This window comes from Crinia signifera, chromosome 8, assembly GCF_055691185.1.
Source record: "Crinia signifera chromosome 8, ASM5569118v1, whole genome shotgun sequence".
Classification (NCBI taxonomy): Eukaryota; Metazoa; Chordata; class Amphibia; order Anura; family Myobatrachidae; genus Crinia; species Crinia signifera.
The window spans coordinates 28998112-29013022 of NC_139224.1; the positions used below are offsets into that span (position 1 = coordinate 28998112).

Consider the following 14911-nt stretch of genomic DNA (forward strand, 5'->3'; position numbering starts at 1 on the left):
CGAGCAGGTAAAAAGGGAGACAGGCTGAGCATTTCTGGTGGAGGGAGCTGACTTTTTTGTTATACCACTGGCAAAATGACTGTGAAAGATGTTCACAGTCATTACTGGTGTACTTAACCGCCAATGGGATCACTGTATATCGGCGGTTCGCTTAAGTCAGGCATGTCCAAACTATGGCACTCCAGCTGTTATGAAACTACAAGTCCCATCATGCCTTGCCACAGTTGTGCTATTAGGAAGTGCTAAAACTATGACAAGGCATGCTGGGATGTGTAGTTTCACAACAGCTGAGGACCACAGTTTGGACATGCCGGGCTTAAGTGACCGATATATTGGCCAGTATGTACCCAGCTTAAGAAATTAGCCTAAAGCACAAAAGATAGCAACTGATTAAAAACAATACAATGATCACTTTCAAAACTGGACCATATATTTAATCCATCTGCCACATAATAATCACATTTAAAGCAATTCCGAGTCTCAGCACAGATGCAGGCTGTACACACAGATAACTGTCTAACACTGCTCCATGCTGTCAGTCTATTCCAACAGCAGCACTCATACTATAATTCCACCCAGTGAACACAGTCCCCAGTCTATAGTTTATTGCACAGTGAGCATATCTGAAGACAGATGTTTCGGGTGCACACTGGAAGGATGGAGAACGACTTGGTGCATTTATCCAAAATAACATTATTTAAGATTCGCCCTTTCCAGAATAAAACGACCAGTGAACCGTAGATCATTCTCTTGTCGCATTATATAAATATCTGCAGTGATTATGATGGGATTGTCGAAAACAAAAACATGATTCGGTGGCTTAAAGAATGGTGTAAGGATGTATATTCCAGTGCTGCAACTTTTGTTACATGCTTGCTGTATACAAGACCATTGAAATATCCACTTATTGTGGTCTGAAACGAGCAAATTGAGCTGTGGAAACGATTGTAAAGAGATAATTGTGTAATTTTGTCTAATCAACATGAGTTAGAAATGAGTATAAACAGGAGGGCATTAATAAATAAATAAAAGACTGGAAAATACAAATTGATAGATAGATAGATAGATAGATAAAGATAGATAGATAGATAGATAAAGATAGATAGATAAATAGATAGATAGATAGATAGATAGATAAAGATAGATAAAGATAGATAGATAGTTAGATAGATAGATAGATAGATAGATAGATAGATAGATAGATAGATAGATAGATAGATAGATAGATAGATAAAGATAGATAGATAGATAGTCTTTAAAATGCACAAGAATGTTCTACAATGTACAAGGACTGTATTCTCCTTTTGTTGGGGGTATTAAAGAATTAGAATATATTTAGACAAAGCTTCAAAGCAATCTCAGTTCAAGTCAGTGGGGAATCCCTACAGTCTGAAGAAATTCTACTTCACTTGGTTCAATATTTTAGTATGTGCCCTAGTGGCTTTCAAAAATGAGCAATTAATTCATTAGAAGCACATTAATTAGATCGGACGTATCAAATCTGCATAACAAGCCCCGTAAAGATAATCAATCCTATTCTGATTTCTGATTTTCAGTCAATTATTTTATTTACATAAAGTCATTTTAAATTGCGCAATGAAATACAATTTAAAAAACAAAAACTAAAAAACATTCAAATTTTAAAATACGCACAAAGTGCAAATAAAGTGAAATTTAAAAAAAAAAAGTATTTAAAGATAAATAAACAAGCAAAGCTGTTAGTACTCCTGGTGCCATTCATTCATTCAACTTACCGGAGCGAATATCACCATACACATTTACAAAGGAATTTATAATCCAACTCTGTGCTCTGGAAATTGAACAGAGGTTGTTGCATGCTAAACCGGACAAGGTAACCAGAGGTTTCCGTGCAGACAATTCCAGCTGTTTGTCCTTTCCATGGAGAATAGTGAATGAAGAGGTGAAATGAATGCAGAGAAAGTGAGATGTTAACCCAAGCAAGAAAACAGCCTCAGACTCCTTTCCTGAGGGTTGGCAAGAATTGTCATAACATTGGAGATTACTGTGTAAAGCCAACTGTAAGGCTGGGGATCTGTGTGATACTTTTACTTGCAGCAGGAAACCTCTTCTGTGTTTGGAGGCTTAGCTGTACTCTACCATACAGCCATGTTCATAGTATAATGCAAGAACTGAAATACATTTCCTTTGTATAGATTCAGAAATACATTCTGAGAGGAGGAGACACATACTGGGTGGTGTATTAAAGATGAACTTTTTTCAGTGCAACCCATGTGGGATTTGATGTTCTTTCAATTATTTTGTAAATAATGAATATTACTATGTGGAATTATCCGGGAAGAACCAATGAGATGAAAATATGTATATCAATATTGAGAATTCTTTGTGTTATATAGTATCCTATTTAAATGAGTATTAATTAAAAATGAGCAACCTCGTTTGGACAGGAAATGGTATCCGGGCAAACTTCCAACATTGCTCATTAAGGTTGCTCATTAAGGTGGTGGTAGTGGTATAACTACTAATGGGGCAGGATGTCTGGCAGCTGAAGCTATACCCACCCCATCATCCACTGCAATCTTCCTGGCTTAGAGTCCTCTTTGAGTGGTATATGCCCATTGGGCACACATGCCGGACTAGTGGAACCAGTATTGCAGTATTGACCCAGATCATAGGGTCTTGAGAAATACAAGTTTAAATAGCAGGAAACAGATTCCGCACTACAAATGCAATGTTACTGATTGCTGGGAATACTGGTGGGTATGATATTATAATTGTTAATAAACACATGCAATTTATAACATATCGATATGAGACCTAAGGCATCTGTGCTAATATGGTATCTAGTCAACACCAGCCGTACTACAGGACACACAGATACAATAGTATTACTGTAAAATGCTGGCTTTATTTTGGAACCAATCAATACATAAAAGTTGCATGTTTTAACAACTAGTTGCGGTACTTGTGTATTAGCACGACGCTCAAGATTTCCATCGCAATGCATCGTTTTGATCAGATCGCATCGCACGCATGCAATGCGATCCAATTTTTAATTGTACAGGCACCCTGATGGATGATTCCTACGTTAAATGCACCCCCATTGTTAACGCCACCCCCACTATCAACGCTAACCCAAAGCGTGGCGAGTGCAGCGAGCCCGCTGGGGCGGCGGTACGCATCCTTCGACGTTTTCATACCCCCACTATCCACGTCAGCATGGAGTTGATCTTAGATAGTGTGGCGAGCGCAGTGAGCCACCGAGCCCGAAGCGTGGCGAGTGCAGCGAGCCCCACGAGGGGACGCGGATTACTTCACATGTATTCTGCGTCCCCTCGCGGGGCTCGCCACGCTTCGGGCTCGGCACACTATCTAAAATCAACTCCACGCCGACGTGGATAGTGGCGGTATGAAAATGTCAGAGGATGCGTACCGACACCCCTCGCGGGCTCGCTGCACTCGAGCGATATTTTATTGTACACTGCGGGTGTTTCGACCCAAAAAATTGGGTCTCATCGCATCGCATACCTTAATTAGTGGTATGCGATGGTATTCGATGGGCGCCGTGTTAATACACAAGTACCCTAGTTGTTGCTTCCTAAACCAGGAATGGTAAATTCATAAACTGATTACAAGCATGTCACTAAATAGGGGGGTATTCAGTTGTGACTAATAGATTTTAGGAGATAAAAAAGCTTTAGCGCAATTTTTTGCCCAATGATTTTTTCAGACAACTCATTTGCAGCTCGAAAAAAAATACAGTTTTTGGTTGAAAACATACAGGATCCAGGGTAGTTTCCCATGTGGTTTCAGATCACAGCAGTTATCAGATATTTTGTTTCGCCTGCCTACAGGCAGGTGAAAAAAATCCCAGATAGTGCTGGCTTCCAGTGGATCAATTATCCGCAGTAAATTACTGACACAGCGGATCAAGTGAACATTGCTTCAGTACAGAGACAGCGGATCCAAAGATTACTATCATTACTTCTGTAGCAGTAAACCTTAGCACTGCCAAGTCTTACCCAGGAGTTCTAGAGCGGGGAGAAAAGGGGTAGAGGGATCTTAAAAGAACCTGGGCTACCTACCTATGGGAAGGAGCTAGGTTCTAGGTATCATTGCCACCTGTAGGTGGCAAAGATTCCCGCTGCTAAGCTCTGACAATTTTGTAATTTCGAAGCTTGATGAATTTTGGTTACTACACAATAGCATGAGGACAGCCGGACAGATCGGGCCTGAAAGTTAAGCAGTCCGATATCTGTGTTCTCTCCTGGATTACCTTTATAATGAATGCCGTAACTCTTTCAGCTCCAATGTCTAGTCAGGCTCAACAGCCCTAGCGCTAGTAGCAGATCCAATGGTGAGCAACTTTAAAATAAGAACATTAACATTGTTCAACATTCAATGTAGACCATTTTTGAATAATAAAAATAAAAAAATACAATTAATTTAAATATTTAAACCAGACTTTTTAAATTGTAAAAAAAAAAAAAGTTGGACATGGATATGGGGGCATGGACACTGGTATAAGGGGTGTAGCCACTAATGCTCAGATCAAGCAGTGGCTCCTATACTGGGTGAAGTCAGCACTCGGGCCAGTGATGATAGACCCAGGTTTGGGGAGTGTAATAGGATGCTCGACCCCCAGCTCAGGTAGTGCTCTTTCCCTCACCTCCTTGTAGCTCCGCCTCCACACCCACAACACGGCCACTGTCCAGAAAAAGCGTGCGCAGACAGGGTGCGAAGGCGGGTCCGCGGTGCGTCTTCATGGTGTCATGACGAGACGCACACTGTTCTGGACCAGCAATGCACCCCTGGGAACGGGTGCAGGACATGCCAAGGCCGGATTTTCTTGGTGGGTGAAGGGGAACTGTGGACTCGCCAGGTCGCCGCCTGTCACAGCTGCTATATAATGAAGGGGAGCCGCCTGTTTCACCAAAAACAGGTACAATCGGTACAGTGGATTACAGTGTACCAGCTAAATCAGTACAGTTGGAGCCTATGCAGTAAATAAAAGGCTCGGGGGAAATTTACTAAGATGTGTATTCTACTACACAGGTGATGTTGCTATGGGCAACCAATCAGATCCTGTCTACTATCTTCTAGAGGGTGCTAAATAAATAAGAAGCAGATTCTGATCGGTTGCCTATAGCAACATCACATGTGAAGTAGAATACACATAGTATATATACTGTAGTGTAGGTTGGGGGGGGGGGGGGGGTCATCTAGAAGAAACAAATGGTCTTGCAAGTACAGTAATGATGTGTACAAATATATAGGGGGTGATTCAGCATGGCTCTGAAGGGGCCAAATTCAGCCATGTTGCAATGGTGGAAGTCTGCGTATGCCCGTATTTACGCATGTGCCGACCATCTGTGCAAATGCCTTGGGCCTGTACCCTACTCACCGAGGCTTTTGCACAGGTAGGGGAGGGAGGCGTTGCGGGTGGGCGGCTGGAGGGGACCACCCAGCGTTTGATGGGTATTCCCTGCTCGGGGCTGGCTGCTGACGTCACATAACATCACGGAAATAAAAGTCGGCTTAGATGCGACCATCACATGATTTCTCTCCCCTTTGGATGTTTATGTACATCCCCTCACATGGTACCGAGGGGATATGGCGGCGGGGGAGGGGGCAGGCATTTGGCCGGGTGGCGGGCAGCTTTTTTGGGCTCACTAAGCAGCATATGTAGGCAGCTTAGAATCAGGCTCATAGTGTTATGGTCATCTCCAGTGGCCAGGCCATGTTGGGTGGTATTATGCTTTGTATATGGTGTAATAGGATAGTATTATGATCATCTCTAGTGAGCATATACTGTATTGCAGTGTCTGCAACAAATTAAAAGTGTGCCCTGTGCCCCTGAAAGCATGAAAACATGCATAGGTGCCTACCTCTCCCACATCCCCATCCAGTCCCTGGCCCCTCCCCTTAGCCGCCCACAATAGAGCTGTAACCGTAAACACCCCCCCCCAACATACAGTTTTATTGGCTCTGCACAGCACAGGCGTTTGTGCCACTACACCACCACACAGGCCACCTTTGTGCTGGCCATGCCCCCTATGCACCGTGCTGGCTGCCAAGTTGGTAAGTATGACATCATGGAGCAACTTACAGACTGCAGGGTGCATCCTGGAGCATCCGGACAGCACTGTAGTAGCAATACTGGCTATAGGGTGCTGTTCTAGGACAGAACCAAGGACTGTGGGGCAGCGACTGTGTCACCCCCAGAGCCGCACCTAGGGTTGCCACCTCAGGCATCATTGATTCCTGGACATCACCCCCACACCTTCATGTGCGCATGCGCTCCTGGAAAAGTGGGCGTTGCTTTGTAAAACAGGCATGACCTCTGCAGAAAAGTGGGCGTGGTCTCTAATACAGAAATGTTTTGAAGTCCCTATTGTTATATTTAATAACACATTTCCCCTACTGACAACTCCTACACAGAGGTACCTCATACATCCTCCCCTCACTCTGACACCAGTGACAACAACTTCACAGCAACCTCCCCCACCCCCTCACTTCTCTAACATGCATATCTGCCCCAAACACTGACCGTCCACACACACAAATCCCCCCCTCCACACTGGCAACACCATTTCATCAGCTGACAGCAAAGACGGCACTGCCCTGGGACTGATACACAGTAGCAGCCGGCTGATCTCTCCTCTGAAGCTCAGTTTGGGAGGAAGCGCTGCTGCAGCATCCTAAGCTGTTAGCTGCACAGTGCTCCTCCATCCTCTCCTGCAGCGCAGTTTAAATATTTCTGGAGGTAGAGGAGCTGTGGGGCGGGCAGCAACTCGCAAGTGCTGGAGAAACACTGTGCATGCCCTGTGGCCTCTCTGGCACCCAGAGCTCATGCTCCGCTGGAACCACCCTCTCTATACCCCTGACAGTGTGCACACTCAGTTGGGAGGCTGTGCAGGCTTTCAAAGTCACCCAGATTCCGGGAGAATCCCAGAATCCGGGAGACTGCAAAAATGTCCTGGAGGGTTGCCACCAATTCAGGGAGAGGTGGCAACGCTAGCCGCACCTATAGTTATGATCCTGTGTGTTTGTATATAACATTAACATAACTGTATGGTGTTATACACAATGATTATGTTCTGTTGGTGTTTTATGGTTAAGTTTTACTTTAAAGACCCTAAATGTGACCTTTGCATGTACAGTACAGTCTGCAAGTACAGGGAGATCAGGAAGTGAGAATGGTTTGGTCTTCCTATAGCATGTCACAGTATAAGCAGCTTCTTGTATTTCGTATACACAATGATGTTGTCATGCTATAGAGAATTTGCAGACGTTAATTGATTAAAACCAAGATACAATATGATCTTGCAGATTTAATGACCTATAATGCATTTCAATTATTGAGTGTTTTATAATTTATGTAAAGACAAATGACTACAACAGATGGTGGGAATGAACTTCAATCGCTTAAAACATTTCAGTCCATGGGAGTTCTTTTAAAGTTGGGATGTTGCCCATAGCAACTAATCAAATTTTACTTTTTATTTAGCACCTTCTAGAAGATAATAGATAGTATCTGATTGGTTGCTACGGGCAACATCTCAAATTCAACAGAACTCCTATCTTAGTTATTTATTTATTATGCATTCACAATAAAAAGAACTCATCTGTGGTAGATCTGGCATATATATTATACAGGTTGAGTATCCCTTATCCGAAATGCTCGGGACCACGAGCATTCCGGATAAGGGAAAATTCCGGTTTTTGGAATAATTTTTTTTTGCCATACTTACCTGCCCCTGGTGGGTCCCCGATGGTCCCTCGGCATCCATGGAGTCCTCCGGCGTCCACGGCAGGCCACCAGCACCGTCTCCGGCGTCTCCAGTGGTCCCAGGAGTGCTTTGCGCAAATTCCCAGGCGCGCCGGTGACGTCACCGGCGCGCGTGCACCGGTGACGTCACCGACGCGCGCGCACACTCGCGCAAAGCACTCCTGGGACCGCCGGAGAGGATGCTGAAGGCCTGCCGTGGACGCCGGAGGACTTGGTAAGTATTAAAAGAGGGTTGGGGGGGGGGGGGGTTGAACAAAAAAAAATTGAATTATTCCAAAAAAACACGGTTTTTGGAATAATTCGGATACGGGATACCCGACCTGTATACGGTATACATATATATATATATATATATATACACATATACATTTAATTAATAACCCCCCCATACACACACACACACTCATATGCAGATTAGGCAACATATTCAAGGGCAATCTCCAGACTACATCCATGACATGATTGACATTTAATGACATTTCTACCGCCACAGGAGAGGTGAGTGTGTGTGTAAATTGATCAAGAGCTAATTAATAGTTTCTGACAAATTGGAGAAGGCAGGAAAAGCAATTAGATTTGTAATGAAAAAGTCTTCATAGTGGTTATAGATAGAAAATATTATCTGGCTAAGTCTGTTGCAAAGCCACCCCTTATTCTAGAGATGCTCATCAGGAAACTCAACAACGTAATCATCGATGTATCATACTATGCAGGGGAGGACCAGCTCTGGTTTTACCCAGCGATAGGGATGGCCATTGGAAGGTTACCCATCAATGGTCACCATCACTGGTACCACTGATGGGTACTCTTGATTGATTGAAACCATTTGCAAGGGAAATATTAATGGTTTCACACACCAGTGGTCACCCCTACTTTACAATTCATTAGGCTGAGGCCCAATGAGAGCCTGAAGGTGGAGCTAAACTCTGTGTCCTGGCAAAGTGGGAAAAAAAATTGTGTATAATCAATGGTGGAAATCTGGTTCTCCCCCATCAATGGAAAAACATTGGTCGTAGACCATCAATGACTTAGAATCGTCATTGATGGTGAATGGACATCACTACCCAGTAACGGTTAATGACCAACCCTACTGCAGTTTGCGAAATCCATAAAAAATTGGGGTACTCGTTTAGTTTCACGGCGGAAGATATATCGCATGCGATTACAGGCGATGCGATGGGATCGGATGCGATTTGATATGATTTTGTACCTGTTCATAACCCCACTATCTACTATGCATGGAGTTGATTTTATATAGTGTGGCGAGCGCAGCGTTCCACCGAGCCCGAAGCGTGATGAGCGTAGCGAGCCCCGCGAGGGGATGCGGATTACTTTACATGTATTCCGTGCCGAGTGCAGCGCGCCTACAGTGTAAAAACAGTGTGGGAGTCGAATCCTTTCTAAAATGAATCAGTGAATGCTCTGGTGTTTCCGTGTTAGCATGTGTTACTAAACAATAATTGACTTAATAGCTTAAATAAATTATCAATGAACATCCTCAAGAATGAAACTCAAATTCCAGCTAGAACCTTTATGGCATGCTGTAAATGTTTGCTTCTAATCTACTGTAGCATCTATAAGGCTACAACAAATTAATACTGTATACTTTTTATTTGAAACCATATACATTTTTAATAAGTATCCTGTTTGGAGGGTGACAGACAGCTGTCCCGGGCCCGGCCTCTGGAGGGGCCCGGGCAGCTGCCCACAGCCCCCTACCCCCGCACCCAGCGTTCCTCACCTGGCAGCCAGCCCTACCTCCCCCGCGCACCCACACACAGCGTCCCACACCCGGCGGCCAGGAACGCACAATACACAGTGCAGCCTGCAGAGTCCTTTGTGTTATATCATATATCTGGGTAAAGGGTAAGTGACAGATCCAACTGAAGCCACATGCTCAATATATCTTACACTGGTCCCTGTGTAAACAAACTGAGCTCAATATGAAATATATCCATTGCGTTCACCTTTGCCAAAGCTCTGAGCTAGCAGAAAGCCTAATTACTGTCAACAATACTTAAACTTGTGCAGACAACTGGCCTTCAGAGCAGTACCTGTATAAATACATTTTCCAACTTGGCTCCCACATGAAAATCATTATTTTTCACATAAGTTATTGGCTTCTCTATGAAGCTTGTCAATCACAACCACATTCCCTGACAGGAGGATGAAGATTGTTAGTTTGGCTTAATTAATATAGATGTACTCGGCTCAGCATTAGAAGTGACTTGAGGAACTCCTACATACTTCAATGATATAATGATAGTGGTAGCAACACAAGTAGGTCATCCTTAGGGATAGATCAACCAGTTAGGGCAAACAACAACCGATATAGCACGTACACATCGGCCCTTATTCAGATCTGATCGCAGTACAAATTTGTTTGGAAAAATGGGCAAAACCATGTGCACTGCAGGTGGGGCAGATGTAACATGTGCAGAGAGAGTTAGATTTGTGTGAGTTATTTTGTTTCTGTGCAGGGTAAATACTGGCTGCATTATTTTTACACTGCAATTTAGATTTCAGTTTCAACACACCCCACCCAAATCTAACTCTCTCTGCACATATTACATCTGCCCCACCTGCAGTGCACATGGTTTTGCCCATTTTCCCAAAAAAATTGTACTGCGATCAGATCTGAATAAGGGCCATTGTGTGAATTCACCAACAATTTAACAATGTATTTTATCAAATTGCTGGATTTGGTCCGTTTATTATGCAACTAGTTGTCAACAACATTGTAGAAATTGAGCTGCATGTACAGATGACCTCAATAATGACACGCGGGAATATGCGTCATTAATAATATACAGTGTGTACACACTGAACGATATACACAAAAGTGTCTTTATAACTGGTTGTTACTGAACATATCATTCAAAAAGTTGTCCAGTGTGTACCCAGCTTTAAAATAAAAATATTTGGAAGCGATATTGTGAAAGCTGATAACTTTTCCTGCCCACGATCGTTGATGTATAAGCAGGGCTGGCGCCACCACTAGGCAGCATTAGGCATTTGCCTAGGGCGCCGGCCACTGGAGGGCGGTACTGTGGGGAAGAAGAGGGCGGCAGCAGCAGCAAAGAAGAAGGAGCTAGGAGCAGGTGAGTGACCCCCGCCCCCCCCCCCCCCCCGGAACCCGCCCGATGGCGCATCCCCCAACCCCCCTCCGCATCTTCCCCCCCTGTGGAGCACAGCGGCGACAGACGCATCCCCCCAACCCCCTGTGCGCAGCGGCCGCATCCCCCACGTGGAGCGCGTGAACGCCGGGGTGCCTCCCCCGGGCGCTGCAGTGCCACACATCGGCCCTGCGTATAATGTGAAGTTATAAAACGCTGTATATACAAAAAATTCATGTACAGAATGTAATTTCGTTGTTTTACAATTTTTTTCTGTTGTTCTACAATGACAATAAACTATTATCTTATCTTATCTTACAAAAATAGTTCTGTAGTTAATACAGTTTTTGTCAACTAACTGATGGGGACCACGACGAATAAAATATGTTCTTTCAATCAAACAACCCTCCATTTCCCACTCCTCGCATTATGCAACGCCCGTGTTTAAACCCAAACTCCCCCCATGCTCCCATAATCATTGGGGCTTGCTTGGAGCCACCTATAGGGCAGATATGACTTTTACATTTTTTAACAATACTTTTTGACTTTTAAGGGGGAAGGTCCAAGTGAAAAATGAAAGGGGGTTGGGGGATGGTGAAGTGAAGTACAGCAACACATTGCAGGGAGTAGGAAAATTACAGCAAAATTCATCTTTGGACGGTGGAGGCAGGATGCAGGAGGCTGAGTCCTTGGAGTTTAGAAGTCTCCAGGACATTCTGGTAGATTAGGCAAGTTATGCTTTGCAGGTGTCAGCATTAATACTTGAAGAAAGACTAGTAAATGTGTTCAACTTGACTGCTGTCAGTCTCGATCAGCGGTTCTCAAAATGTGGGTCCTGATCCCAAAGTGGGTCCTGACCTTCTCAGTATGGGATCACGGCTCCATGTTGTTGACCATCAGGCTGATGACTTTTCTAATCTCAGTCAGTGATTAAAAAATCTGTTGAATTGTCTGTTATTTTAGACTCCTCCCATCATATTGAGCCTCCACAATGCTGCCATGTATGTGCTGTCTGCTGCCTACACATGTGATGTGATGGGTTATGGTATATTAGACTCCTCCCATCATATTGAGCCTCCACAATGCTGCCATGTATGTGCTGTCTGCTGACTACACATGTGATGTGATGACTTTCTGCGGTAACTTGCTGGGGTCCTGGAATTATTTTTATTGTCTGATGGGGTCCCGGAGCAAAATACTTTGAGGACAATTGATAACCCAACAATGATTTCTTTGCTTTCACACCAAAGCCAGGAACAGCCATGATTTTGTGACCTACATGCAGATCACGGAACACCTGTTCTCCAGGTGAACAAATCATTGATCGATGGAGTAAAGTGGACTCCCTGGTCAGTTTCTTTTAAACTCTATTTATTAAGGAAGCCCTAATACTGTGCTCCCTTCTATAATTTCCTCAGTCAGGCCATTCTGATTTTTAACACTATTACCATGTCTTCACAAGCTATTCCCAAAGACATAATCACTATAATTACTGGTGACATCTAATTAACATTCAACTTCCTTCCTACAGCAACTCCAGCTGAAAATGGCTAGTATTTAGATACATACAGCTAATGTATCGCTTTGCTCATTTGTACAGCAACAATTTTATGGATTCACTTTATAAACGTGATTTTTGTCTTATTTAATTTCCCTGATATTGATAATAAATGAGAACTTTTTTGGGGGGGCATTTGGAAGGAATTCCTACGGCATCTCATTATTCTCTTATGAAATCAGCAGAGGATTTCTATAACAAAACCACGCAGGGACCTCTTTGCAGAGCCTCAGGTTTTATATTAATGCAATGAATGATGAATTTGGAAATTAATTACCCTACTGCTTTAGTTTTGAGATGTTGGATCTCAGATCTAGAGCCCACATTGTCTCATTCAGGGGGAAAAGTCTCTTCATATGGTGCTGAATAGAGGTAGCTCTATACTATGCACCAATCTGTGCCCAAGCATACGGGCAGCGTCCACCAGTGGCGGCTGCATCACTTAATACATATAAACATAACATGTCATCATGTATGTAACATATGTGTTGGATGGCATACCATATGGCACCGAGTAATCAGCATACTTCACAAATTCCTAGCCGCACCTCAGTGCGCGTACTGTATGGGTATAAAACCAGACCCAGGCAAAACCCCGAACCGCCAGACCAGACATCAAAATCTGCAGTCCGGAGCTTGTAGTGTCCGGACCAGGGGGTGTCCTGTCTTGGGGGTGTCCTGTCCGGGGGGCTTCAGGTGACAGCTGTTGGTCTCCCTGTATGGTCCAGACATGTAGCAAAAACCGTAATGGTTTGAACCACACAGGGAGGCTGTAATCTTCCCTTCCCTATGACCTTGGCGGACAAGGCACCCCAGGACAGGACACCCCCCAAACCGGACACTACAAGCTCCGGACTGCAGATTTGATGTTCGGTCCGGCGGTACGGGGTCTTGTCCGGGTCTGGTTTTTACATAGTCCCCCTCTGGGCTCCCATTGGCTAGCTTTCTAGGAGTCCAGGGGCTGGCAAAAGAGTGTGTGATTTTTCTAGGCACCGCAATTGTATTCCTTGCTGCTGATCACTGGGAGAATCATCCAGCACATATATTACATCTCATGTATGTTTATAAGTGCTCACCAATCCCCCCCCCCCCCCCCGCACTAGATGGTCAGCGCTGCAGGCCAGGTGTGTCCATACCTCCCAACTGTTACAATTACAGCGGGACATTTCCTTTATCTGGACTGTCCCTTCCGCGGGTGGCAATGGGCGGGATGGGGGGGGGGCAGTTGGGGGGAGTCAGAGGTCATGGCGTGTATGTGCTCAGTGGCGGGGGTCAGGGAAGGTTCACCGAATGCACCGCCCCCTTGTGTGCCACTGGTCCCACATGCGTGCACCAAATTGGTGGCATACTTAACTTTATCATATAGATGATCCAACGGAACAGGGCTAAACTTAAATTATAAATCAACTTTACCTAAAACATAAACATAGTTATGTCCCTGGAGTTCTGTGTGTGTGACCATCTAACAAGCACAGTATAAGGGAAGGGTTAAATCATTGATTTGCATGAAGATCTGAAGTAGTGAGTCATGCATATCGCAGTTCGGTGTTACAAAAGAGGATATACTTAATGTGCTATGTATAGTACTGAAAAATATATACTTGTCATGTATGATACAGTAAATTACCAGGATGGTTGTATGTTGTATGCTATTTGCATCGCTGCTGCTTCTTCAGATGCAACAGCAATGCAAAAGTATGCTAATGCCGCAGTAGACGTCTGAGGACAAAAGACGCCCACTTTGGCAAGGCAGACCTATAGTAAGGGGTTAATTATGATTATAAGGTTGGCAACTGTGGAATTATTTCCTCTGCCTTCGGAAATATAAGTCAGTTGAGACTGACTTATATTGTCGTCAACCGGGTCGACCGCACATCCATGGGAACGCCCAGCATTTCCATGGCTAAGTGCAGCCACTGCCGCCGTTCCTCCCTCCCCTCTGTGAACTGCCCAGAGAGTGAGCAACTCGCCGTGGCCGTTCGCAGTTGGGGTTTCCATCTGGTCAGGGGCCAAATTTGGTTCACTACGTGTGAACCTAAATCAGCCCCTAAGTGCCGTGTCTGATGATGCAGCTTCAAATAATGCAAACCCAGCCACCTACTGCCAGCTTGCAAGGCCAGTAAGCTTGCATCAGAAGATACAGGCAATGGCCTCATTCCCAGAAAATGAGGCTGACCTTGTTTTTTTGGAAGCACAAGCAATGCCACCCTGCCCCCAAATGGCTGCAGCATTGCATTCATGCTGCAGCTTGGGGGCAATGCAGTGACGGTTCATGTGCAGAGCTAACACCAGCAGGGATGTACATAATCCATTGCGTTTGCATAGATCTCTACCTGAGGTCCTCAGGAAATGCTAATAATTATGTGGTTGAGTGATTATCGTCTGACTGCGCCTGCATCACAGTCACAATACACATCCGCCAAGGTACCTTAGAAATGCCACTCACAGTGAGGATTTCTTTGTGGG

The 14911-nt window shown here is 44.5% G+C and overlaps 1 protein-coding gene across 2 annotated transcripts in view; it reads right to left on the reverse strand.

Moving 5' to 3' along the window:
• The window catches only part of SYNPR (synaptoporin), a 196348-nt gene that overhangs the window by 83041 nt on the left and 98396 nt on the right, over positions 1 to 14911 (reverse strand). Inside the window, exon 1 of one of the 2 annotated variants that reach the window (XM_083156051.1) lies at positions 1755 to 2145. The exons of the other annotated variant lie outside the window; for it this stretch is intronic. Coding sequence (XP_083012177.1) covers positions 1755 to 1778 — 24 coding nt within the window. The 5' untranslated portion in view covers positions 1779 to 2145. Of the gene's footprint in view, positions 1 to 1754; positions 2146 to 14911 lie in introns of those variants that run through there. 2 annotated transcript variants of the gene reach the window in all.